This window comes from Suncus etruscus, chromosome 8 (assembly GCF_024139225.1).
Source record: "Suncus etruscus isolate mSunEtr1 chromosome 8, mSunEtr1.pri.cur, whole genome shotgun sequence".
Classification (NCBI taxonomy): domain Eukaryota; kingdom Metazoa; phylum Chordata; class Mammalia; order Eulipotyphla; family Soricidae; genus Suncus; species Suncus etruscus.
This window is the reverse complement of record NC_064855.1, coordinates 46,336,293-46,362,548: the sequence shown is the minus strand read 5'-3', so window position 1 is coordinate 46,362,548 and position 26,256 is coordinate 46,336,293. Positions and strand designations below refer to the sequence as shown.

The window sequence follows — 26,256 nt, the reverse complement described above, 5'->3', positions numbered from 1 at the left end:
GCCTGTATTGTGAGTCCCTGGGCAGATAGGAGCAGATGCTTTGGGAAGACAGAAAAACTCGTTCTTATAGGGTCAGACAGATGTTACTTGTAAAGGTGAAAGAGCATCTTACAAACTGCGGGTGATAACTTTATACAAATGAACTAACTCTGGGAAAAGTAACTTCTGTTCTTCCTCTCAGGAAGATCTGACCAGCAGACCTGAGGAGCATCCTAACTTCCTTCTGAAGTGTCAAACTAGCCCTGAGACATCTGTTGAGAGGAATGAGGATCCCAGTGGAAAATACAGACTTCTGTTTTTGCATTGGTGTGAAGCAAAACATCTGTTTTGTGTACTGACTTGAAATTCAATATTCAACTTTGTTTAAGGCTCTATGGGTTATCAATTGCCCATTTGTAAGGGTAGAAAATATTTCTTTTCACTCTAGCACACATGTACTCATAAACATGCTGATTTGCACATGTGTGTTAACACACTTCTGTACATACATACACTCCTTTTTCAGTCTTCCCTACAAGAAGATTTTAGAATAAAACCCACCAGAATTAAAATAAATAAATAAATAAATAAATAAAATAAATAAATAAAACCCACCAGATTTTAAACAAGAATTTCAGAGGTTCAAGTTTTTCTGAGGGAGGTGGGCACAGGCAAGGGAGAAGAGACAGATAATAATAGAAGAGTTACTTAGTATTTGTGAAAAGCCTGAACCATAGATCTATACAAGGCTGTGAATCCCACAATGATGAACCTAGAATACGAAGCAGGGCAAAGAAGATGTCCCACTTACAGGAACAAACACTAGAATCTTTCTTCTTATTTCTTTTTTACTCCCCCTTTCAACATTTTGCATGTTTTATAATACACCTAGTATTTTAGTGGTTTATAAAACACTTGCTTAAAATAAATATGCTAGTCTACATTGGAGCATGTATTTAAAAAATGGAGAGTGTCAGGCTGGAGAGATAGTACAGTGGTAGGGCATTTACCTTGCAAGCATTTGATTCAGGACCAATGCTGCTTCAAATCCCAGCATCCTATGTGGTCCCCCGTGCCTGCTAGGAGCAATTTCTGAGCACAGTCAGGAGTAACCCCTGAGTGCTGCTGGGTGTGGCCCAAATAGAAAGTGTGATATCTAGCATTGAATGTTGAATAGCAGATGTTTAATTCCCTGATAAGGATTTTCATACATGCTCAAAATTCTAATTGTCCTAAGGTGCTCCTCTAACTGATTCCTATTCCCAAGCCCTAAACTGAGTCCACAATGTCATGTTCTCTTTATGAGGATGTGTGATACATGAAGATTCTAATGTATTTGAAGCATTTTGTCACAAAAGAAATACCAACAAACAGAAAATAAAGATTGAACAAAATAAAACAAGACTATGAGGTAGTGTATAAACTAAATAGAGAAATCAATTAGCTGTAATAGAAAAAGAAGTCATATTGGAGCAATTTAACCATGGGCAAACTTAAGATGAGAAATGAGGTAAAAACTGAACAGGTCTTTTGCGGTGAGTAAGCAGATAGTCTTTTAAGAAAAAAATTCTTTTTTAGTTTTGCACTAAACTCTGGTCTATTTTTGTTTGTTTGTTTGTTTGTTTGTTTTGGGGCCACATCGGCAGGGCTCAGGGCTCAGGGATTACTTCTGGTTCTATGATCTGAAATCGCTCCTGGAAGGCTCAGGGGACCAAATGGGATACCGGGATTTGAACCACAGACCTTCTGCATGCACATGCCTTGCCTCCATGCTATGTCTCCGGCCCCTGGAATTTTTTTTAAGGAATTATTTTTCTGAACCTTTCAGTGATTGGAAGCAGCAACAAATTTTACTTGGCATACATTAGTGCATTATATTCTGCCTTTGCATTAAAAACTGACTCATATAAATGAATTGTAAATAAATTTACCTTTTAAGAAAACATTCATTCTGAAAGCAATCCTGCCCTTTAACAGGAGTGTATGACTTCAAATTGTTGTAAAATCTAGGTAGATTTTCCATAATCACTTTGGTATGTAGACTGCGTCTTTAGGTGGTTTCGATTCCTTAGTTGACTGAAGGGCACAGCAGGCACTAGGGGGGGGGAGAGAGAGAGAGAGAGAGAGAGAGAGAGAGAGAGAGAGAGAGAGAGAGAGAGAGAGAGAGAGAGAGAGAGAGAGAGAGAGAGAGAGAGAGAGAGAGAGAGAGAGAGAGAGAGAGAGAGAGTTGAAGTTTATCTCTCTAGCACTGAGTCCCTTGGGACATAATGATCTTGAAAACTGAATATAGAATGAAGCAACCCCTCTCATAATTTGGGTTGTTCCAAGCTTTGGGGCCTCATGGCTGCTGCCACTAGGAGTGATTGAAGATGATGGGAAGTAGTTGAATTTGACCTCAATGTCAGAATTTTTTTCCCCTGAAATGAACTCTTTTAGTGGTTTATGAAAATACATTTTAATTAAAAAACTTTTTAAAAATAAATACATCAGTCCACATTGGAGCATGTGTTTAAAAATGAGGAGTGTGATAACTAGCATTGGGTGCTAAATGCTCCCAATGTCTATTATCTCCTTAGACTTGGACCAACTAAGACACTGATAAACTTTTGTCAGGCATTCAGTCTCTTTGGAAGGACTTGGAAGAACAATGATGTCTGCAGTTATTTCTCATTGTCCATGTGTATTTATAGAAGTATAAGGACCTGACAACATCAAAATCACTTATATTTTGTTCTAATTACTATTTATTTAGTGTGGATTCTGATTCCATGAAATTATTACAAAAATAATTAAAACATGGAGTGAAAACCTGTCTTTTATAAATGTCTTATCTTGGTAAACCCTAAAGCGCACCTTAAACACTGTTTTCAATAAGGACATTGATGGAGGTTACAAAAGCGTGATAATTGGATATCAAAAATCATAAGCATTAATACTATTGGAATTATGTGACCTAAGCTATAGTAAATAAAAAATATAAAGATTGCCTACCAGTTTGTTATGTGTTGAAGAATCTTGGAGCAGGAAGATAGAATCTAAAAAAATTTTTTAAAAGAAATAGTTATATTTACCTATACCCTGAGCTGCTGGCAGGCTTGAAGAGCATCCATATTTAGAGTTAGAATTCTGAAACTCAGGAATTTTAGCAGGAATTTTATAATTTTGTTGGAATTCAGTATGTGCAGGCTGCGGAACTAATGTTTTACAATTTAAAGCCATCTGACAGTTTTCCTTAATCTTCTTATCTGGAATGGGAATATAAGTGAAAGAATAATCAGTCCTTATAAGTTATTTCTAAATAACTTTACATTTTCATTCCTTTTTATATTTACTTTTTACTTTTGCATTTAGAATTCATGACTATTTCAACCAAGGCATGATTTCCTGCTTTGTCAGAAAGTCACAGAAAGTGTAGCTTAAATTATTAGATGCGGTTTCTAATGACTAGATTGTGTGTCTATTAGGAGTGCCCTATGTTCTGCTCACTGGACGAGGTAGAAGCAAAGTCAAAAAATTTGGATTTGACAAGGGTATCATTCGAGTCAGGGAATTGATTAAATATGGATTTATAATACACAATTAGTGTAAATACATGTTCTTTATATATCTGCTGAATATTATTATTCAAAACTAATTGTATATCATACATTTTTATTTGGAAAAGCTATTAGTATGTTTTGGAAAAGCACATTTCATACGCATTTCCTGAAGAAAAATAACATTGATAACATTATTGACATTAGTAAACAACAGCACCACTATTTTTGAAGTAAATTTGCCTACAAATATTAATTAAATACATAGCCTTTAAATAACCAAGAAGTACTGATTAAATGTCAGGTTGCACAAGGACTACTATTCCAGATAAGAATCATAAAAGTTACTTCCTTTAGAATAATTTCATTCCTAATTTTACAGGATTGGAACAGGACACATTATACAATATCAACTTTATTCAGAAGCATTGTTCAAACAGCATAAATGTATATAGATACAAAGCTCAATTTTGTTCCGAATTAGTTTTTAATATGTCTTTTCCAAAAAATTCAATGTATCTTGTATATCAAAAAATTTATGATGTCATCTACTGGCACTCAAGACATTTTTATATTAATTTTGAAAATATATCCATCTAGACTAGTGCAGTTAAAACTGTTTCTCTATATGGTGCCTCCTTATTTAGACTACCCAGGAGGAGATGTGGGTACTGACTGAATGGCTCTCCCAATGACCTCATAATATATCCAAGGAGAATATAAGGTAAATGCATAAAATTATGATTTCATTAAAGATATTTTGAAAAAAATCATCTCACACTATTCTTTTTTGTCAAGCAATTTCTAATAAGTTTTTTTTATTTAATCACTCTGAGATACAGTTACAAAGTTGTTTGTGGTTGAGTTTCAGTCATATGATGTTCCAACATTCATCCTTTCACTAGAGTACATCACCAATATCCCCAGGTTCTGTCCTGCCCTCCCCAACCACCTGCCTCTATGGCAAACACTTTTCATATCTCTCACTCACTCACTCACTCACTCACTCACTCACTCACTCACTCACTCACTCACTCACTCACTCACTCACTCTCTCATTCACTCACCCACTCACTCACTCTCACTCCTCATTCACTCACTCTTAGTTTTTTTTTCTTTTCCTTTTAGCCATCATGCTTTAAAAATATTTTTAAGGAAGGACAGCATTCAAACCCTTTATCTTCTTTCAGCATCCAAATCTTATCCCTCTCCTTCTGACATATTTCACTCAGCATGATGTTCTCCATTTTCATCTATATAAAAGCAAATTTCATGACTTCATTTTTTCTTTATAGATTGTAATTTTCCATTGTATGATATAGTACCAGATTCTTTATCCACTCATCTGCTCTTGGGCACTTCCAGATTTTGGCTGTGAATAATACTGCAAAGAACATGAAAATATAGATGCCTTTTTTGCATTGTGTTTCTGGATCCCTAGGGTATATTCCCAGGAGCAATACTGCTGGGTTATCTGGGAGCTTTTTGAGGAGTGTGCTATATTGTTTTCCAAAAAGGCTGGGTCAGTTGACATTCCCACCAGAAGTGAATGACAGTCCCTTTCTCCCCACATCCCCATCAGCATTGATTGTACTTCTTTATTGTGATGGGTGCCAGTCTCTGTGGTGTGAGAAGATATCTCATAGTTGCTTTGATTTGTGTCTCCCTGATGATCAATGATGTAGAGGATTTTTCCATGTGTCTTTTAACTATCTCTATTTCTTCTTTAAGGAAGATTCTATTGACCTTTACTTCCCTTTTTTTGATGGGGTTAGAAATTTTTTCTTATTAAGCTCTGCCAGTACATATATATATATATATATATATATATATATATATATATATATACTAGATATATATTATCCACTTATCCACTAGATATTATCCACTTATCAGATGAGTGATATAGTTTCCTTCAATCTATGAGAAGTCTTTGTATGCTTGTCACTGTTTACTTTGAGGTGCAGAAGCTTCTTAGTTTAATGTAGTCGCATTTGTTAATCTTTGCTTCCAATTGCTTGGTCAGTGTTGTTTTATTCTTAAATAATAGCTTCAATGTCATAAAGTGTTATGTCTATGTTTTCCTCTATGTAACTTATAGTATCAGATCTGAAATCAAGATCTTTAATTCATTTTGATTTTACTTTTGTGCACACACACAAAAGGAGGTTTGAGTTTATTACTTTTGCATGTAACTGACCAGTTTTCCAGCAACACTTGTTAAATAGGCTTTTCTTGCTATACTTGTATTTTTTGCTTCTTTATCAAATATCATGATGATGATGCAATTTGAGGGTTAGTCTCAAGATATCCAAGTATATTCCATTAATCTGAGAGTCTGTCTTTATTCCCATATCATGCTGTATTATTTACTTCCAATTTATAGTAATTTGAAGTTGGAGAAAATGATGTCTCCCATACACTTTTCAAAATATTTCCTTTAGCTATTTGTAGAGGTTTAGTCTTCTATATAAATTTTAGGAATGTTTGATCCACTTCTTTGAAATATGTTATGGGTGTTCTTATAAAAGTTGTACTAAATCTGTATATTGTTTTGGAATTATTGCCATGGTAATGTTCCCAATCCAGGGGACGTGTTTATATTTCCTTGTAGACTATTTTATTTCTTGAAGCAATATTTTGTAGGGTTTTTTTTTTTTGCGAGGGTCTTTTACCTCTTTAGTAAAGTTCATACCAAGGTATTAGATTTTCTGAGATACATGAACTTATTTTTTAAATATCTCTTCTCTTTCATTATTTGTATATAGAAAAGCAATGGATTTCTGTATATTAATTTTGTAGCTTGACACTTTTATATACAAATCTATTGTTTCTATAAGATTTTTGTAGCATCTTTAGGATTTTCCAAATATAGTAGCATGTCACCAGCAAATAATGAAAGTTTGTTTTTTCTATCTGGATTCCCTTAATATATGTTCTTGCACAACAAGTATGGAAAATACTTCAAGTACTATATTGAATAGAAGTGATGAGAGGAGAAAACTTTGTCTTGTATTAGATCTTAGAGGAAAGGCTTTTAGTTTTTTTCCTCATCGAATATAATAATTTTTATGGGTTTGTGTTAACTGAGTTTGGTTATATTGAAGTAATATATTTCCTCAGTTATGGTTTTTTGATTAATGTAGAATCAAATCCACTCATAAGACTGATACTCCTCTGGTTCCCGAGTTGTTGATTATCCATGAAAACTGTGTATCATTCTTTCAAATATGATTGAGATTCTGGCTGAGGAAAGAGTTCTTGGTGTGGCATTCATTTCATTGAGTTTCACTATATTTCAATACTGTTTTTGGATATTGAGGTTGCCTTTGATAAGTCTTCTGTAAATAGTACAAATCTTTGTATGTGGTTTTCTTCTTTGACCTTGCTGTTTTCAGTACTCTATCTTTATCTGTGGTTTTTATCATACTGATTAGGATTTGTCATGGTGCATTTTTTTGGATGTTCTTTAGCTTATACCGTTCTTGCTTCCAGGATGTGGTACATGGACTCTCCAGTGTTGGAAACTTCTTAGCAATGATATTTTTGATTGTTCTTGATAGAATTTGTCTTCCTGGTCCTCTGGGACACCAATGTTTCTTATGTTGTTCTTGAATTCATCCCAATGTTTCCTTGACAACCATTCATTTAAGTTAAGTATTCAATCTTCTGCTCTTGGTTGAAGCTATTAAGCAGCTCATCTTTTAGTTTATTAGTTTATTGATTAGGCCCTCTATCTTTGAGGACTTTCAGTGAGTTTATCATTTTGCCTACCAAGGTTTTTAGTTTTGTAATTTCTGTTTGAAATTTTATCATTTCTGCTCTCTTGAGTCTTATTGGATCTCAGACCCTAGTTCCTTTGAGTTTATTGAACATTCTCAATATTTACCCTCTAAAGTCCTTAACAGAGAAAGAGATTAAACTGGATGATATTGGATGAACTTTCAGAACTACCATCTTTTTTCATTAAATGTGGTTGAGTTCTGCATTGCTTTCCTACTGTGACCTTTCTAGTCTAGAGGTGTTTATTATGTATTGTGGTGTGACTTATTGACTGGAAGAAATGCTTTCGAAACTTTGTGGCCATGCGCTTCTTGGGACTAACTTACCTGGGTGCAAAAATGACCCTTCTGAGTCATAAACGGGCCCCACTGATGATCCATCTGTTTGTCTTAGTTTCTTGGGACTATGTAGCTGGGCAGAGCCCATCTGGTGTGTGTGACACAATTTTTTAATAAATAGTACTTATAGGGCTGGTGCCCTAGAGCAATGGAAGGGCGTTTGCCTTGCACGCAGCTGACCCAGGATAGACTGTGGTTCGACCCCCACAGCATCCCATGTGGCCCCCCAAGCCAGGAGCGATTTCTGAATGCATAGCCAGGAGTAACCCCTGAGCGTCACCGGGTGTGGCCCCAAAACAAAACAAGCAAAAAATACATAGCACTTATTGCTCAGCTTTTGTAAATTACTGGGAAAAATAATCCCCCTAACCAAATCCCTAAGTTTGGGATAGTCCCATGAATAAAATAGTTTAGGACATTTAAGATATAATGAAGCAGAAAATGCATGTCTCCCAAAAGGATCGAATAAAGCAGTTTTGGGCTTTGAGATATAGAGGACAGTATAGGCAAAAAATAGAATATAATTGTTATATTTTATATTTGTTATAAATTTTATATTTTAGGGTTTCCTGCTGATGAACTAAGAGAAATATCCCAGCTTATGCTTAGTGACTTTAGTCTTTAATGACTTTGACAATACAAATTGTTCACAAGTTAGGAACTAGGGTTGTGATGTGATATTGTATTGAATAAATGGACAATCTTTGAACTTGTTGATGGCTGCCCAAGCTATCCCAAATTTTATACTATCATGTATTTGTTTGTATCCTTATGTGTTTGTCTCATTCTTTATGACAACCCCCCTACTAGATGGAGGACAAGGGAACAAATGTGATAAGATTTATTCTGATAAATTGCCACAAATTACTAATAGCTTTATAAAAATGTAAATTTCTGTTGAAATATTTGATCTCCTGCTTAATTCTGAACTACATCTATACCAACTAATAGTAAATATTACTATATATGTTTTGTGCTAAAGTCAAAGGTAGTTCTTGATGGTACTTCCTTAAGATGATATCAAACTATCATGATTAAAAATATGCATACAGGGTGAACAGATATAGAATGTGTTATCTTACAGCTTTAACAGAAACTATGGTTCTTACAGAGATAAGACACCAGACTTATCTGGTAGGATTTTCCCAAATATATGTGATGAGCCTTATTTCAGACATAGAATTTTTAGAAGTGGGAGCCAGATACATATTTAGAAGTGAACAAGCTTCCAACTCTATTTAACTATCAGTGCTATGAATAGTGTGAGAAATAAAAATCTCAGAGTGAGTGTGATTCACTCTACTAAAGAAAGTAAAGGAAGACAAGAACTAAAAGGCAGGCACAAAGAAGGGTATGCTTAGGTGAAGGGTCAACACAGAATCAAAAGTTAAGTAATATGTTCATAAAATATGCCTGTCATGTGTGTCAGGAAAGGGAGGAGGAGGTGAGGGCAGTAAGTAAGCAAGTGATGTAAAGTTAGGAACCAAATTATGAACTCTTTGGAGACTTGTTTTGTGGATAAGAATGAAATTACATAGAGATGAATACCCAGAAAAAATTTTTTTTACATAGAGATGAATATCCCAGAAAAAAGGGCTTATTCTAAATTTCTTTGTAGGTAAATATTGTATTATTGTTCATTGAACCTTAGTACTTATCACAATAGACCTCATTAAATACTGATATGTGAACAAAAGAAAAACTTGAAACATAATTGCTATAAAATTAATATGAACCATTCTATTGCCTGAATATGTAGTAAATGGTGAAAGAGACTATTAATTTCTAGTTATTCTCAACTAGTGCTTTTATTGTCCTTATAAAATTTCATGTTGGGCTGAGGAGACACTTCAAAAATTTGAATTCACATGCTTTTAATGTGGGAGTCCTACTTCATGTATCAGAAAAATTAGCACTATAAAAAACACTGTTCTGTTAAGAAGAAGTAGTTTTGAATTTGGGAATACCAAGCTAGTAGGAGCTGGTTGCAGTAAGACACTGGACTGAAAAAGGAACTCAATGAAAATTTGGGTATCAAGTGGGAAGATCCCAATCTCTTCCATATGCTCCTCTATTGACTTTTAAAAATTGATCCAAATAGGCACATGGAAAAATGCTCATCATCACTTATTAGACAACAATGAGACATTATCTTACACCAATGAGGATGGTACATATAAAAAATACTGGGAACAATCTCTGTTGGTGGGGATATCATAGGAAAGGAACCCTCATCCAACACTGGTGGGAATGCTGCATGGTAAACCCCCTATGGAAAACAGTATGGAGGGTTCTCAGTAACTCAAAATTGAACTTCCAGGAAACTCCATGATCCCTTTTTTGGGTATTTATCCCAGGACATAAAAGCATTCCTCTAAAAGGATATATGTATGCACACTGCTATTTGTTGCAGTACTCAGTACAATAGCGAAGACTTGGAATCAAGCTAGATGTCCAACAATGGAGAGTGAATCATGAAGATATGGTACATGTATACAGTGGAATACTACATAGCTAAAAGGAATGATGAAAGCATGCAATTTGTCACAACATGTATGGAACTGGAAGATATTATGTTAAAGAAAACCAAAAGAAGAATAAATAAAGAACTATATCATTTATATCTGGTGTTTAGAATAACTCTATGAAGTCTAAATGGAAGTTGTCACAAACACCTGTGACCCCAGAGTATAGTGAAGAGAAGACAATAAACTGAGTAGAGGAGAATAAACCCAAATATGAAAGGATGGAGTCCAGGAGACAAGTGGTCTCAGGTCCACTAGTGGATATTTAAAAAAGGGGCAGAGCTAAATATCCAAGTCAATGTCAACAACAACAGAATCAAAAGACCCTAACTGTAACAATCTAAATAGTATACTGTTATACTGACAGGCTAGAGAAAGTAGCTGAATAGTTTCCTTCACATTGGGCATATAAGAAGATGATATTAAAATGATATTAAAATGGATAAAAAAAAGCTGAAACACCTTTCTTTTTTAAAATAATTTTTTACTTAAGCACTGTGGTTGTATTGGATTCTTAATCTTATTTTTAAAAAGGGTTTATATAGATAATTAATCCACCTATCTAAAGTGGATGTTTTACTATGAACAATCACCATCAACACTTTTATTTGTTTACTTTTTTGTTTATTTGGGTCACACTCAGTGGTGTTCAAGTTACTCTGTTTTTTTTTTTAGCTGAGGTATCACTCTTGAAGGAATTGGAAACCATTTGAGGTGCTGGGAATCTGGGTCAGCCATGTTCATGTGCAAGTACCATATCCATTGTAGTATCTCTCAAGGACCTTCATCTGTTAATTTTACAACATTTCATCACCTCTAAATGAAGCTCATAGTCTTTAGATAGTACCTTATGCCCTTATCACAACATAGTTCCAAGAAACCACTAATTCACTTTCTCTACAGATTTTCACATGTAAAATTTTATATAAGTTATATATATCATATATATAACACACACAAAAGAACTGGAAACAGCAGATTTAATTCCAAATCTTTCATCTCCGCCTAGTAAATTATTTTTGTCCCTCAGGCCAACAAGATGTTTCCTGGTCTCTCTTCCCACAGCATGTGCTATGCATATCCAAGGGCACACAGCCTTGTATGCCTTGCCCACAGCAGGCACCTGTTCATCGCTTTGGCAATGCCAACCTGCTCACCTAATTTTCTTTCTATACTTTGAGTTCCTTGAAGAAAGAGAGCACACCTGTACTGTTTATCAGGGCTACTCTAGTACTCAGCATGTTACTGGGGAAGGGGGTTGGAGATGAACATATTTACCTTGTTTTCTGTCCACAAAATCTTTCTTACTGATGGAAAGAAACATATTTGACATCATAGCCTTCTTAATTTTTTCCTTGGAAGGATCATCTTTCCAAAGGTTGTAAGTCTTGTCTAGTTCTTCTTTAAGTGGTTTCCAAACAAAAAAGTCCTATCAACAGAAAAACACAATTTTCAATAATCTTCTATGGGCTCATAAAACATGTCTCTTCACATTCTTTTGAGTCCTTTACATTCTGTTGTCATACATTATCCTGTGTTAAGATATTTATCAATGAGCACCATTGTTTGCCTACTATAATACAAGTTCTTGACAATTTCTTTGACTTCATATATTAAAGACATTAAAATATTTTTATTCTCATGCATTACATGAAAGTTCATTACAAAAAGTTTTTCCTCATACCAGAAACCTCTTCTAGACAAAGCCTTAAGTGAAGATGTTCCTATGAGTAAGAGCTCTAGCTACATTTGCAGAGAGAGAGCAGAGAAGCTATGATTTCCCTTGGCAATCCCCACCCAAGCAATACTTACCTACCATGCAGAACCCTTGGAAGAAACCTGTAGAATGGGATAAGTGGGAAGGACATTCTTCTCTCCTCGTCATGCCCCCCAAAGACTATGATAAAACTAAAAGCTTTACTTTCTGTTTCCATCTTCCCTCTCCTGTGACCTACCTTAAAGAAATCAAAACCATCTGAAGCAACTACAGAACACACCTGGTCATTTCACTATCAATGACTCTACACTCACTTAAGCTCTGATGGGTGAAGTCAGATGTTTTTCTAAAGAGACTCAGCTTAGTATTGTACCAGAACCATAGTCTTCTGTTTGCTCCAGCCAATGAACCTGCTACTCTCTTGCAACTTTATTTATTTTGCTCAGAATAGTTGGCATCAGTATCCAAATGCTTGTTATCTTTTGTTCTGATCAATAAAAATAGAAAGAAACCTTTTTGGGTAAAATTTCCAGCACTCCATATGATCCTGAGTCTTTCAGGTTTAATTCCTGAGTATGAAACCAGGAGTGACCTCTGAGTACTGTTGTCTGTGACCCTAAAATGGAATAAAAAACCATACACCTCCAAATGCCTTCTTTTATATTCTACTCTTCTTTCTAGTTGCTAAGATATTTTTGCTTTATTTTACATTGAGTCCCCCCATTTAGTTACATAACTCCTCTGTCAAAAATTTTGTCTATTAAAACATTGTTTTATTGGGACTGGAGTAGTGCTGCAGCAGTAGGGCATTTGCCTTGCATGTGGCTGACCTAGTACAGACAATGGTTCCGACCCCCAGCGTCCCATATGGTCCCCTAAGCCAGGAGCGATTTCTGAGCACAGAGCCAGGAGTAATCCCTGAGCATCACAGAGTGTGGCCCCCAAAACAAAACATTATTTTATTTTGTAATTTTATTTTATGTGTCTGTTAATCTTCAGGTTCCCTTTTCATCCTCTCTATCCTTCTCAGTTTATCACTAATTTCCAAGCTGTTTGAAGTATGGAACACCCTATAGAATGTATTTTGTTGACTGCTTATTGTATAGTTGATCTAGTTTCTTAGTTTAAGAAATTATTTTCTATTTATTTTCTACAAACTGGCAGCTAGATTGAGTGTGCCTTACACTACATCCCATTGACAAGGATAGAGGTGGTATTTGATAAAGTTGTTTTACTTTTTGTAACTAATAGGTACTGATGTTTAGTGCTAACTAATAGAAACAAAGGTGGGATATTCTAATTCTATCAAGTTTATTCGATTTATTATTAGACTATATTTACTGAGAAGCAAGTTTCCATCTCTGCCGTTTAGTTTGTCAGCACCATTTTCATAATAAAAAAGCAGGGAGAAAGAACTTGTTCTTTTTTTTTCCTTTGTCCATGTTTAAGGTAAATTTAATTTCCTATCTTCTTTGAATATGCCTCTATTTCCAAAGAGAGCTTACTGATTTAGGCATAATTGATGTGCCTCAATTCACTGTATATACATGTAGTTGTGTACGTATAAGTACATTTATATATTTATGTATAAATATATGTATATATATATACCATTCTCGTTGCAATTCAAATGATCTCATCTTAGGTCTTTGAGCATCTCTTTATTCATTTTTAATTGCTTTGTTTAAGCACTGTGGTTAGAGGTTGTTCATAATACAGTTATTTTTCCTCAAACTTACAAAGTTGTTCATGATTGAATTTCAGTCATACAATTTACAACACCATTTTTCAGTGTATATCTACCACCACCTATGGCCCCAGTTTCCACCTGCCCTCCTGCATGGGGAAAACATTTTTTTTCTCTCTTTCTACATTTTTTTAGACACTGTAGTTTGCAATATTGTTACTGAAGGGGCACCATGCCTATCACTTTATCTCCTTTAGGTTAACCAGCTCTTGTCCAGAGTGATAATTTTCCACCTTCCATTGTCATAGTGGTTTCTTCTCTGACCTAACTGGTCAGTATCTTTTTAATTTTGACAAAGGCCTAATCATTTTTGATAGATGTTTTATGCATTTGAGAATGGTGTTTCTCAACTGAGGCTACATGGCCCCATGTAGGCCCCAGGTATTAGAAGGGGAGCACAGGAGTTAAAGGCATAAATAGGGGGCCATGGCATGAGTTCAGGAGGCCAACTATAGGAGGGGAGAGGTACAGGAAGGAATGATCAGAAGACCATGGTCAGTAAAATGTTGAAAAATATTGTTCTAGGATAAGTCAAAGAAATGATAAGCAGCCTTCACTACTTTAACATAACTCTTCACAGTAACAATATTCATAGTAGACAAAAAAAAAACATCCAAAATGTTTATCAGTGAATAAGTATATAAAATCTGTGATATAAAATACAATAAAATATAATACAACCCTCAAACAGAATAAATTTCTGATAAAACTGCAACATAAATACACCTCAGGAACATTGTTAGGTGAAAAATAGACAATATGTCAAGTTTTGTATGATTCTGCATATAAAACAACCACAATAATTCATGAAGAGAGATAGAAAGGAGGTTGATAGTTGCCAGAGAAGGAGAATGGAGCAATTTCTTCATCAGCTTGATGTTTCCTTTTAGAATGATAATGTTTTGAATGAAATAGAGATAACACAATATCATGGCTATGTTTCTAGTAGCGAATGGCTCATGTTGAAATAAATTTCATGCCATTTAAATTTGTTTTTTAAAAATCAAAGAAACAGCAACCTACAGTATGGGGAAGTAGTTGGAAATAAATACAATAATTATCAATAAATAATCTAATAAAGAACCAGGCCTATAGAAGTTAAACATTCTTTGGAATATGTATTTTTTACTTTTGTGAGCTATTGATATAGTATTTAATTCAGCACATATGCAGATATAGCTTACATTACTAGGACGAATATTGTAGTATATGGCTCCTTTTGAGAACACAGGTCTCAATGAAGCTTCTTTAGAATATGGTTTCCAAACATACTCATCATTGTACAGTGTCTTATTATGAAGAGGATCATTAAGTGATTATGCATTTCCCAAACTTCTCATACATTTTTTTCATAGAGAAAAAAAAAAAAACAAAAAAATAAAGTTAGGGATTAAATGACAAATCCGAATAACAGTTCAATTGTCAAATAATCTTATTTGTTACATTTTTTAAGATTGACGTATGTAGGGAAATTATAGAAATAACTTAATTCTCAGATTGCCCTAGAAAAAAGTCCTGTATGTTAGGATAACTCTCAACTAAAGTACAGGAAGGCTAAAATGTAATTAAAAGAATAGACTAAAGTTTATTATCTTAAAAAAATTTATTGCTAGAGAGATGAGTGTTTTACTAGATAAATAGTCTTTTAGGAGTAACTAAATAAATATTTGTTGAAGAAAGATTCTTTCTAAGAATGTTAAAAGGATATCACTTGTTCACAAGGCCCTAATAACAAAACTGTTATTAAGACAATAATTAGCAGTCACCTTTCACAGCTCAAATAAAAATGTGGATGGTATACTCAGGCCCAAGAGGTCTCAGGAGCACAGAGTGGAAATTAAAAAATGGTCAGACATAAATATCTAACCCAAAGTCAATGACAATAAAATCAAGAGACCCAAGCTACAACAAGCTATACACAAAAGGGACCTATTACACTAGCAGCCCAGGGGGCTTAGGGTGGAGTATGTGGAAACATGCTGGGAACAGGTGGCAGAGGGAGGGCATCACTGGTGGTGAGAATTGCCCTAATTCACTGTCACAGTGTACCTTAAATATCACTGTGAAAGATTTGTAATTCACATTGGTCTCAATAAAATTATTTATAAAAAAGATAGTCTCTAGATGAGTATTCACAGTACTCTCATCAAACAAAGTCCTAAGCTTATAATCAGTATGAAAGTTTTTGGACATCAAGTATAGAAAAATATATGAAAGGGGAATATTTTTAAATGATATGAATTGAATGAAACCAGATAAGTACAGGATAGTGATTTTTAACAAAGATAATGAATATTAAACAAAGAATAAAAGAAGGGAAATCTGTAGATTTAAAAGATAAGAAATGGTAACCAAATAACCACATAACAACAAATATAATGTGTACTCAGATGACATGTACAAATATAACATGTACACATTACTTGGATTCAATTTTGAATCACTTGCTTATTTGGCTATAGATAATAAATTTATAAAAATGGAAATAGATTTTTATTATTTATTCTAAAGAAGTTTTATCCTTTAAAATATGAATAAAATTATAATTACAACAGATTGGCTGTTATAACTGGAATTTATTAAAAACAATACCCCATAGGAAGGTTCATTAGAGATATTAACCAAGTGCTTCTGTTGCTAAAGAGGATGGATAGAGTAATTGTAATAGGAGTTCTTGTTCATTTAAAATATTTTGTCTTGAACTGGAGACATAGAACAGGTGGTAGGGTATTTGTCTCACACATGGCCAACCTAGGTTTAATCCTAGCACTACATATGGTTCTATGAGAACCACAAGGAATACCACCATGTATGTAATTAACTAAATAAAAAATAAAATTAGATGAGTTATATCAACTGGTATTTGTCTTCCTTCCTCTTATTACTTTGCTTAACATGATGCCCTCTGGTTTCACCCAAATTGTAGCAAATTGCAGATTTTCTCTTTCATTACTTAGGTAGCATTCCACTATGCAAGTGTGCTATGATCTCTTTATCCATGTTGGGATTATTTCCATAATTCTGGCTAGTGTACTGTATTGTTCACTATTGAAATAAACATGGGTATGCATATGTCTTTTCAAACTGTATGTTCTTGGATAAATGCCAAGACATGAGATTTCAGGGTCATACATAAGAAAGCATGATTCTCAGTTGTTTCAGTTGTGGGTTATTTTTTGGGGGGGTTGGTTTTTTGGGTCACACCCGGCAGCACTCAGGGGTTACTCCTGGCTCTGCACTCAGAAATCGCTCCTGGCAGGCTCGGGGGACCATATGGAATGCTGGAATTCAAACCACTGTCCTTCTGCATACAAGGCAAATGCCCTACCTCCATGCTATCTTTCTGGCCCCGATTCTCAGTTTTAAAGATGTCTTCATACTGTTTTCCACTGAGACTAAAGCAGATGATATTCCTACTAACAGTGAATGATCATTGTTTTTTCACCATGTTCCCAAATACACTGATTGTTTACAGTCTTGATATAACCACTCTCAGTGGCGTGAGGTGATATCTCATTATTGTTTGATTTGCATTTCCCTGATCATAAGTGACAATGAACATTTTTTCATATGCCTCTTCTGGTTATCTCTATGTTATCTCCAGGGAAATGTCTGTCATCTTTAATTTTTTTTAAAAGAGGGTTGGATTAGATTCCGATTATGTCTATGAGAGGCCAAATATCTGGAAAGTGAGTTACATCTCATTGATGCTATTCCACTTGTCATGCAATTGTATAGTCAGACAATTCTAAGTATTCTAAGTAAAACTGAAATAAAGGTATGTGGATATTATTAAGAGAATACAGTTCAAATAGTCATTAAGGAACCTGTGTTCAGATTTCCATTTCTTAACAACCTCTTCCCCGACATGTATCTGCCTGAGAACAATCTGCATATCCCAGTGTGTTCCTTCTATTCCATCCCTTACTTCCCTACCCTGCTTTAGACAGTATTTCAGGAAGGTCTCTTTCATCTCAGAATATGTCACTACACTGTAGGTAAAGGAGGGGAAAATTGTCAAAGTAATTTAAGGGAAACAAACTTAAAGCCAAATTCCATGAATTTTCAGGGTGTACTGTTGTACATTTACTCCATATATCTTCATATTTTTAACATTTTAATTGAGATTTAATGGTTTGCAATATTATTAATCATGATTCCAACACCACACCTATAACCAATGTACCCATCTCCTTCTCCAAAGTACCCCTCTCCTTTCATCCCACCAATTCAATTATGTGGACCAGTTCTCCCTTGGTTTGCCTTTGTTGCTACTTCACTGTGTATCTTTATTTTTAATTAATTTATTTTTAATGAGCCATTGTTAATTGCAGTCACAAAGATTTTTATGATTGATTTTTATGTGTACAATGTTCCAATACTAATTTCTTCACCAAGGCCACTAGTCTTCAGCAGCATATCCAGTTTCCCTCCTGCTCCCCAGCCTGCCTCTGTGGCAGGCTTATTTCTTTTTCAGTATTGTCCTAGTGTTCTCCTACCGAACTTATCCTTTATATCCTCAGCCCAGTGATAAATAAGCTTCCTCCTGAATGAAGACCTGAGCTCCTGTTGGTTGTTTCAAACTGCCATTGGACATTTGATATAATTCTATGACATTTCTTCATATTCCACATATAAAGTGAGAGATCACTCTGAATCTACTACTCTCTGACTGATTTTACTCAATATGCTACTCTATAGATCCATTCATATTGCAGAAAATTGCATAATTTTATCATTTCTTATGACCAAATAGTATTCCATTGTGTATGTGCATCATGGTTTCTTTTTCCAGTGATCCATTCAAGGTCCTGGCTAGGCTCTGAGAGATACTTTTGAATCGCATAGAATATAGGGACTAGGGCTTATATCCTGGGTAGGGGAGATTCGGTGTTTTGCTTTTTTTGCTTTAAGTTATCTCCATCAATCAGGGTCTGAAATAAAACCTTTTGCTTATGTATATTGTTATAATTGTTATATTGTTGTATAAGTTATTGCTATTGATCTCTTTTGTGCCTAATGCATAATGAAATCTATTATAATTGTTTGTATAAGTAAAAACATAGGATTGGTATCTATATTTTCAGATATCTATTTTTGAGGAGTCTTTAAAAATATCCCATAGGTAAGGGGGGAATATTAAGCATTGAGAGCACAATATGACTGATAATAAGGTCTAGTTTTCCATCTCTTAACAATAAAAATGTTCACTTCCTTCAAGAAGATGGCTCAGAAAAAAAGCAGTGAATATAGAGTACTTAAAGCGACCTCCGTTCCCAATATTTAAAATGCATCTTTAATTGTTTTAACTAAAAAATTATGTTACTCCCCAGGTAGGAAGAAAAATATCTCTGAGTAGATGAATCATCATAGGGTGGGAATGCTGATTCTTTTAAATATAACTGAATTAGTGTTTGAGGTTAAGAACTATTTTAAGTTTCATAGGATGAGACTAATAATTTTTGGTTATTCTGACTTGTTTAGTTATTGAATAAGGCATGTGATTATTATTTACATAACTCCATAATGTGATATATCTTAATATGGCAATTTTTGTTTCACATTGAAAAGTATTTAATGGAAGTATATGCTAGACCCAGAGGCACTCCAAGAACTACTGGGGAATGCCTGTGTAATCCCTAGCACCACAAAATTCTTTTTTTAAATTACTTTATTTAAATATTGTGTTTACAAGGTTTTTTTTTTTTTTCAGATAGAGTTGGGTATTTTTTACAGATACAAAATTGTCGATGGTTGAGTTTCAGTTACACAATATATAACATTCTTTACCAATGCAGAATTCCCACTGCCAAGTTTCCTTCTAACCACCTGCCTCTAGCAAAAGTGTATTGTTCTTTTTCTTTTCTTTTCTTTCTTTCTTTCTTTCTTTTCTTTCTTCTTTCTTTCTTTCTTTCTTTCTTTCTTTCTTTCTTTCTTTCTTTCTTTTTTTTTCTTTCTTTCTTTCTTTCTTTCTTTCTTTCTTTCTTTCTTTCTTTCTTTTCTTTCTTTCTTTCTTTCTTTCTCTTTTCTTTCTTTCTTTCTTTCTTTCTTTCTTTCTTTTTCTTTCTTTCTTTCTCTTTCTTTCTTTCTTTCTTTCTTTCTTTCTTTCTTTCTTTCTGTCTTTCTTCTTTCTTTCATTCTTTCATTCTTTCTTTCTTTCTCTCTCTCTTTTTCTTTCTCTTTCTTTCTTTTTTCTTTCTTTCTTTCTTTCTTTCTTTCTTTTTCTTTCTTTCTTTCTTTCTTTCTTTCTTTCTTTCTTTCTTTCTTTCCTTCCCTCCCTTCCCTTCCTCCCTTCCCTTCCCTTCCTTCCTCCTTCCTTTCTTTTTCTTTTTCTTTCTTTCTTTTTCTATCTTTATTTCTCTCTTCTTTCTCTTCCTTTCTTTCTTTCTTCTTTCTTTCTTTCGTTTTTTCTTTCTTTCTTTCTTCTTTCTTCTTTCTTTCTTTCTTTCTTTCTATTTCTTTCTTTCTTTCTTCCTCTTTTTCTTTCTTTCTTTCTTTCTTTTTTCTTTCTTCTTTCTTTCTTACTTTCTTTCTTTCTTTCTTTTTCTTTCTTTCTTTCTTTCTTTCTTTCTTTCTTTCTTTCTCTCTCTTTCTTTCTTTCTTTCTTTTTCTTTCTTTCTTTCTTTCTTTTCTTTTCTTTTTTCTTTTCTTTCCTTCCTTTCCTTCCTTTCCTTCCTTTCCTTTCTTTCCTTCCTTCCTTCCTTTTTCCTTCCCTTCCTTCCTTCCTTCCCTTCCTTCCTTCCTTCCCTTCCTTCCCTTCCTTCCCTTCCTTCCCTTCCTTCCCTTCCTTTCCTTCCTTTCCTCCCTCCCTCCCTCCTTCCTTCCTTCCTTCCTTCCTTCCTTCCTTCCTTCCTTCCTTCCTTCCTTCCTTCCTTCCTTCCTTCCTTCCTTCCTTCCTTCCTTCCTTCCTTCCTTCCTTCCTTCCTTCCTTCCTTTCTCTCTCTTTCTTCCCTTTCTATCCTATCTCTCCGGTCCCCAATAGTTTTCTTAAAGGTCAATGGACTAAACTCTCTCATCAAAAGGTACAGAGCAGTGAGTTGGATCAGGAAACAAAACCCAACCATCTACTGTCTGCAGGAAACACTTAAAAGTTGAGAATAGACACAGGATGAAATGGCCATAATTATATCAGACCAAATGGCATTCAACTTTAAAAAAGTATGTAGAGATGAAGATGGACACTACTTGTTGATCAGGCCAAGAAGTACTAACTCTGATCAACATTTATGCACAAAATGTAGAATCAGCAAAATATGTAAGGCATTTGCTCACAAACCTAGAGAAACATATGGATGGAAATATGATAGTGGTGGGAGATTTCAACACATCATTATTGCCACTAGACAGATCCACTAGGAAGAACACTACCAAAGACATAGAACCTAAATGAGAAACTAGAATTACTAGGTCTAAGTAGATCTATACTGTGCCTTTCATCCTCAAAAATCTGAATACACATTCTTTTCAAGTGCACCTGGAACCTTCTCTAGGATAAACCATATTCTAGGAAATAAGTCTAACCTACATAAATTCACAAATATATAAATTATACCAAGTACCCTATTAAACCATAATGCCACAGAAATCAGAATTGATCAAGAGATAAAAAAGATGTGGAAAAAATCTAACACCTGGAGACTAAACAGCTCACTGCTCAACAACAGCTGCATGAAAGAGAAAATCAAGGAAGAAATAGAGATTTCTTGAGCTGAATAATAATGAAAAAACAAATTGCCAAACTCTGTGGGACACAGAAAAAGGAGTAATTATGGGGAAACTCAGCATAAAAGACACAATCATCAACCTAAAGGCACACCAACAGCAAAGGAACCCAAACACAAGCAGAAGAAAAAAAAAAACAGAGCAGAAATCAACAATATAGAAACAAAGAAAACAATACAAAGAATTGATCAGACCAGGAGCTGTTTTTTGTTTGTTTATTTGTTTTGTTTGTTTGTTTTTATAAACTTTATTTAAGCACTATGATTACAAGCATGTTCATTGTTAGGTTTCAGTCATAAGCAGAATACCTCCCTTCACCAGTTTAAGAGAATAAACAGACAAACCACTGGCAAGACTCACAAAAAAGGGGGAAATACTCAAATAAATCAGAAATGAAAGGGAAAAGATTACAACAGAACCCCAAGAAATGCAAGACATCATGAGAGCTTATTATGAGCAACTGTACTCAGTTAAGCTAGAGAACCTAGAATAAATAGATATATTTCTGAAAAAACATCATTTTCCAATACTGAATGAGAATAAAATGTTGATCAATGCAGTCTCATTGTAAAAATAATAATCATCAGATTGAATAGACTAATCTAAATCAAAATAGCTCCATTTCATGGAGGTAGGGCATTTGCCTTGCATGCAGGAGGATGGTGGTTCTAATCCTGGCATCCCATATAATCCCCTGAGCCTGCCAGGAGTGATTTCTGTCCGTAGAGCCAGGAGTAACCCCTGAGCGCTGCCGGGTGTGACACCCCCCAAAATAACAAAAAAAATAGCCCCATTTACCTCATTAAAGTATTGTTGCAAAAAGTAGGCTTGTACTTAGAAATTATTTATATTTCAATGTGCTTATTACTTTGGGAAACTGTGTACTAAAATAATTGTGATAATTTAACACTGAAGGCAACATTAACATGTTTAAAAATTAATTTCAATTAATTTGCTAAAATAGTTGCAAACAAATATAATGGAGTGATCAATAACTTGCTTTCAAACACAGCAGGATAAAATTCAGTGAGGCCAGAATAGTGGGGAGAAAAAACTCAAGAACAAAATGGAAAGTAATAGATTATCTATCACAAGGACTTTGATCACAGTGGATATCAATGTGATAAACTGCTTATATTTATCCATAACTTATATTTAAAGAAATAGCTTTTTTATGTTAAATTAAAATGTCAATATTTAGGGTGAGTTGGGAGTTTTTATATTTTTAATTATTTAAATTTATGACAAATTTTTCTCAACAAAATTAAAAAATGCTTGAATCTGAAGACCATTGACCTAGTCGCTAAATACCCATTTGTTTCTGGCTCTTAGCTCAAGTGTTTCTTCTGCAGGCAACTGTTCCTGTCTGAGAAGCTTGAGTAATCTTTACTGTCAGGTGATAAATCTCCCAGTTTAGAGAACTTAATGTGCCTTGGTGGCAAAGCCAATAACCTGGAAATCAGGAATCTGCAGCCTTGCACAGTTTTGAAGTCTATCATATATTATATTGGGTGAAATAAATGAAATATTGAGTAATTCTTCAATGCTAGTTAGTGTACTAGTGCTTTCATTTTTGTCCTCTGTAGAACAATTATTTCATCCTCACACTTCAAGGACTAGAAAGCTGAGTGATATATGCCTTATGTATGATGCTCCTAAGATAACGAATACATGAGGCAGAAAGAGTTCCAAGATTGAAACCCACTTTACCTAATCCTACAGCCACAATCTTGGAATACTCTGACTTCTCAGTAACTTGATCTTTTAAGGAAAAGTCTTTGCTCATTGGAAACAATTCTCACAGTGAACTCAGGCTTCTCTAGGATGCATGGAAAATGACTTTCCTTTACTAGTGCCATTTGCTACCCATCAGTGAGTTAAGAGAGGCTGCTGATACATTAATGGGAATTCACTCCATCCTCCACTCAGGAGGAATGAGAGGGAATTTGCAAGTCAGTGTTGCCTTAGGAAGCAACAACTGGAGGAGTGAAGTCAGAGAAGTCAGGGAGAGTAGACTGTGTGGCCTTTTTCTAAGACATGTATTGGTGGCAGAACTAATAATTGTTCGTTCTTTTGCCATTGCCTGAATAATATATTGAATTACTTAGCACTACCAGGATAACCCAAAGAACACTAGTCTAAGTATCAAATGAGAGTAATTCTAGACCATCTGAACACTGCTAGGAATAGTCCCTCCAAGAAAACAAAAACATAATTTACAGTGTCATAAATAATTTAGGTGTTAAATTTATTGGTTTTTCCAATAGGAGATTTGGATATTTTTGAATAGGGAAGTGCTTCTCTATGCTTGGAAAATACTGTGCATATTTTATATGCCTATTCTGATTATTCTTTATAGGGCTTTAAATTCTAAATAACAAAAAGCATGTGACAAGATTAAAGTGTGTACAACAATCAGGCTCAGATATAGATTTACCGAATTAGAGTGGGCACTTGTGCTGTTTTGGGAGTAAATGCTCTCCTCATCGTGGTGGTATAGGAATCCCAGTTGACATGCCCTGCAGAAGGTAACAACACATTTAGAAATGTGGCAGAAGTACACAGTTTGATCAAATGTTTTAATAATTAAAATTATTTTGCAAGAGAAAAACATTTTGGGTAGGATTTAGACTCTAAAAATCTTATGGTCTATTGTAGTGTGGTCTCTGATAAGAGAGAAAGTTCAATTATCTAAGTATCTTTCCCAAATTAAAATTTGTCTACATATTTTTGAGAACTCCTACAAGAAATACATGAAACTATAAAGTAGAGAGCTGGTAAAATAACAAAAGTATATTCTTTTTTATATAGGAAGTCAGGGTTCAATCCCTGGTATATCACGTTCTCCTAAGAACTCTGAGGAGAAGCCCAAAAGCGCTGAGCTGGAGGTAGTCCTAAAGACTTACCAGGTGTGACCTCAAAAGAAAAAAGAAAGTATATAAAGCAAAAAGCTCATTTGAAATTCTATTATCTTATAATGCTCACTACTACTGTTTTATAGACCAAATTTTGTGGCTATATCTTAGATTTATTTTTTCAATAGTTTTATATGCTTAAACACATTTTATTAATTTAACATTGGTTTATAAAGCTATAAATTTTTCCAAGTACAGCTTCACACCTTTGTAAATATAAGTTCCACACCAAATTTCTAGTGATCCCTTCTGCCCAGTCCTCATATACACTATCTTTCCTTTTCTTTGGTATCCAGTTTTCAGTGTTAGAGTTATTTTTCTCAAGTCTCCCAAGTCAGATATTTATGGTACTTTATATTCTAGGCAAGAATGAGTTCAGAAATTCTCCCACTTTTTTTTTCACTTAACATAATAACCCAGATTCCCCATGTTATTGTGGAAGCCATGCATCATATTTGAATTGACTATTTGATCTTAAATCAAGAATGATCTTAAACATTAGATTTATCCTAAACACCTTCTGTTTTCTTAGTTTGTTGCAATTCTTATTAACATAATACGTCAGTTTATTTCTATACTTTTATGCCTACTGATATAATCACATAGAGATTTATATATACATATAAAGACATTGACATATTGAATATTACTTATTTTTTTACAAAACCTATTTTACAAAAATATGTTCATATTACACAAAGTGTCCTTTTCTCCTATCTCTTAACTTTCTTTTTGGAAGCCCCTCCAATACATCTTCTGTAGTACTCATTCATTTCTTGTAATGATTATAAGGTTTGACTGTTTAGATGTCAGGGCCAGTAAGAGCAACAAAGGAGGGGATATAACTAGAGGTGATAAACTACAAAGACCAAAACCAAGGACATGCTGACATCAAAGTTAGGGAAATGAAGGAGCCAGTGATAGAGGCTGAAAAGAGCATTTGGTGAGGAAAGAGAAACACTAGGGGCATATGACATTCTGCAAGTCAAATGAAGGATGTGCCACTACTGGAAAGAAGAGATCACCTATGCAAATAACTCCATGTCACATCCAGAAGGATTGAGAGTGCACCATCAGGTTAAATACTAGCAACAAATCTGCTCTCTCTACCAGGAATACATGTTACAAAGTTAATGTGTTCTTTCATTCTTCATTTCTTGGAGTACCTGGATATCATTTGATTTTTTTTTTCTTTTACATTTCACTAACATGAGATGAAATGTTTGAATAACCTAAAATCTGAGATTGGTCACTTCATCTTTACACGGGTGAGTACTATAGTCATCTCTTTAGCCTGTCTTTGTTCACATGCCTATAAACAATTTTTATAAGGTATTTTTCTCATCTATGTCTTTATTTTCTATATAATCTTAAAATTCAAATGTCTTTGGTATATAGAGCCCGAGTAAGTATTTCCTTTTTTGCCATCTATACACTTCTTATTGTTCATCTCCTCACATCTCCCTACCCAGTTATGTTGTTCATTGAATGGGCCCCGAGATTTGAGTGGGCAGCTGGACCTGCTTCTTTGTGACTAAATAAATACTGCTAATTCCTCACTGATTGAGTTGCCCTTCATCCAGAGAGGATCTCAGTCCAATGCCAGTCTTGGCCATTGCTGGTCCTCTCTTTAGACCAGGGGTCTCCAACTCAATTTACCTGGGAGCCGCAGGAGGCAAAGTCGGGTGATCCTTGAGTGAAAAGTCAGTAGTAAGTCATGAATATTGGGGGGTTTGACCCAAACAACTAAAACAAAACAAAACAATAAAAGATTTTTCTAGGGCAAGGCCACAAAATGTTTTACGGAGGGCCGCGAGTTTGAGACCCCTGCTCTAGACTCTTCAGTCTACTCTTTGATCTTACACTCTAAGAAGTGACATTACCTTTGTCTCCTCAGGCTTTAGTGGGAATCACTACATGTTTTAAAGCATTTTATTCAAACTACAGAATTAAATGTTTTTGCTTAAAATAATTTGCAATATGGCAAGCAAGTG

At 34.5% G+C, this 26,256-nt stretch overlaps 1 protein-coding gene across 1 annotated transcript; it reads right to left on the bottom strand.

Annotated features, from left to right (window-relative positions):
- Window positions 1-1,985: 1,985 nt before the first annotated feature.
- TEX26 (testis expressed 26) lies at window positions 1,986-25,878 on the bottom strand. Its single transcript, XM_049778459.1, has 5 exons — window positions 25,823-25,878; window positions 23,785-23,866; window positions 11,440-11,590; window positions 3,051-3,224; window positions 1,986-2,074 (listed from the first exon to the last, which is right to left on the bottom strand). The coding sequence occupies exons 1-5, from the start codon at window positions 25,876-25,878 to the stop codon at window positions 1,986-1,988; spliced, it is 552 nt and encodes a 183-aa protein (XP_049634416.1).
- Window positions 25,879-26,256: the final 378 nt, after the last annotated feature.

What these genes read in the sequence shown, in the direction of transcription:
- TEX26 (XM_049778459.1), bottom strand. Translation starts at nt 25,878, where the DNA reads ATGGCCAAGACTGGCATTGGACTGAGATCCTCTCTGGATGAAGGGCAA. An exon ending in GATGAAGGGCAACTCAATCA is followed by an intron (nt 23,867 to 25,822) that starts GTGAGGAATTAG and finishes TACCTTCTGCAG; the next exon opens with GGCATGTCAACTGGGATTCC. An exon ending in CAAGTGCCCACTCTAATTCG is followed by an intron (nt 11,591 to 23,784) that starts GTAAATCTATAT and finishes TTCTGTTGATAG; the next exon opens with GACTTTTTTGTTTGGAAACC.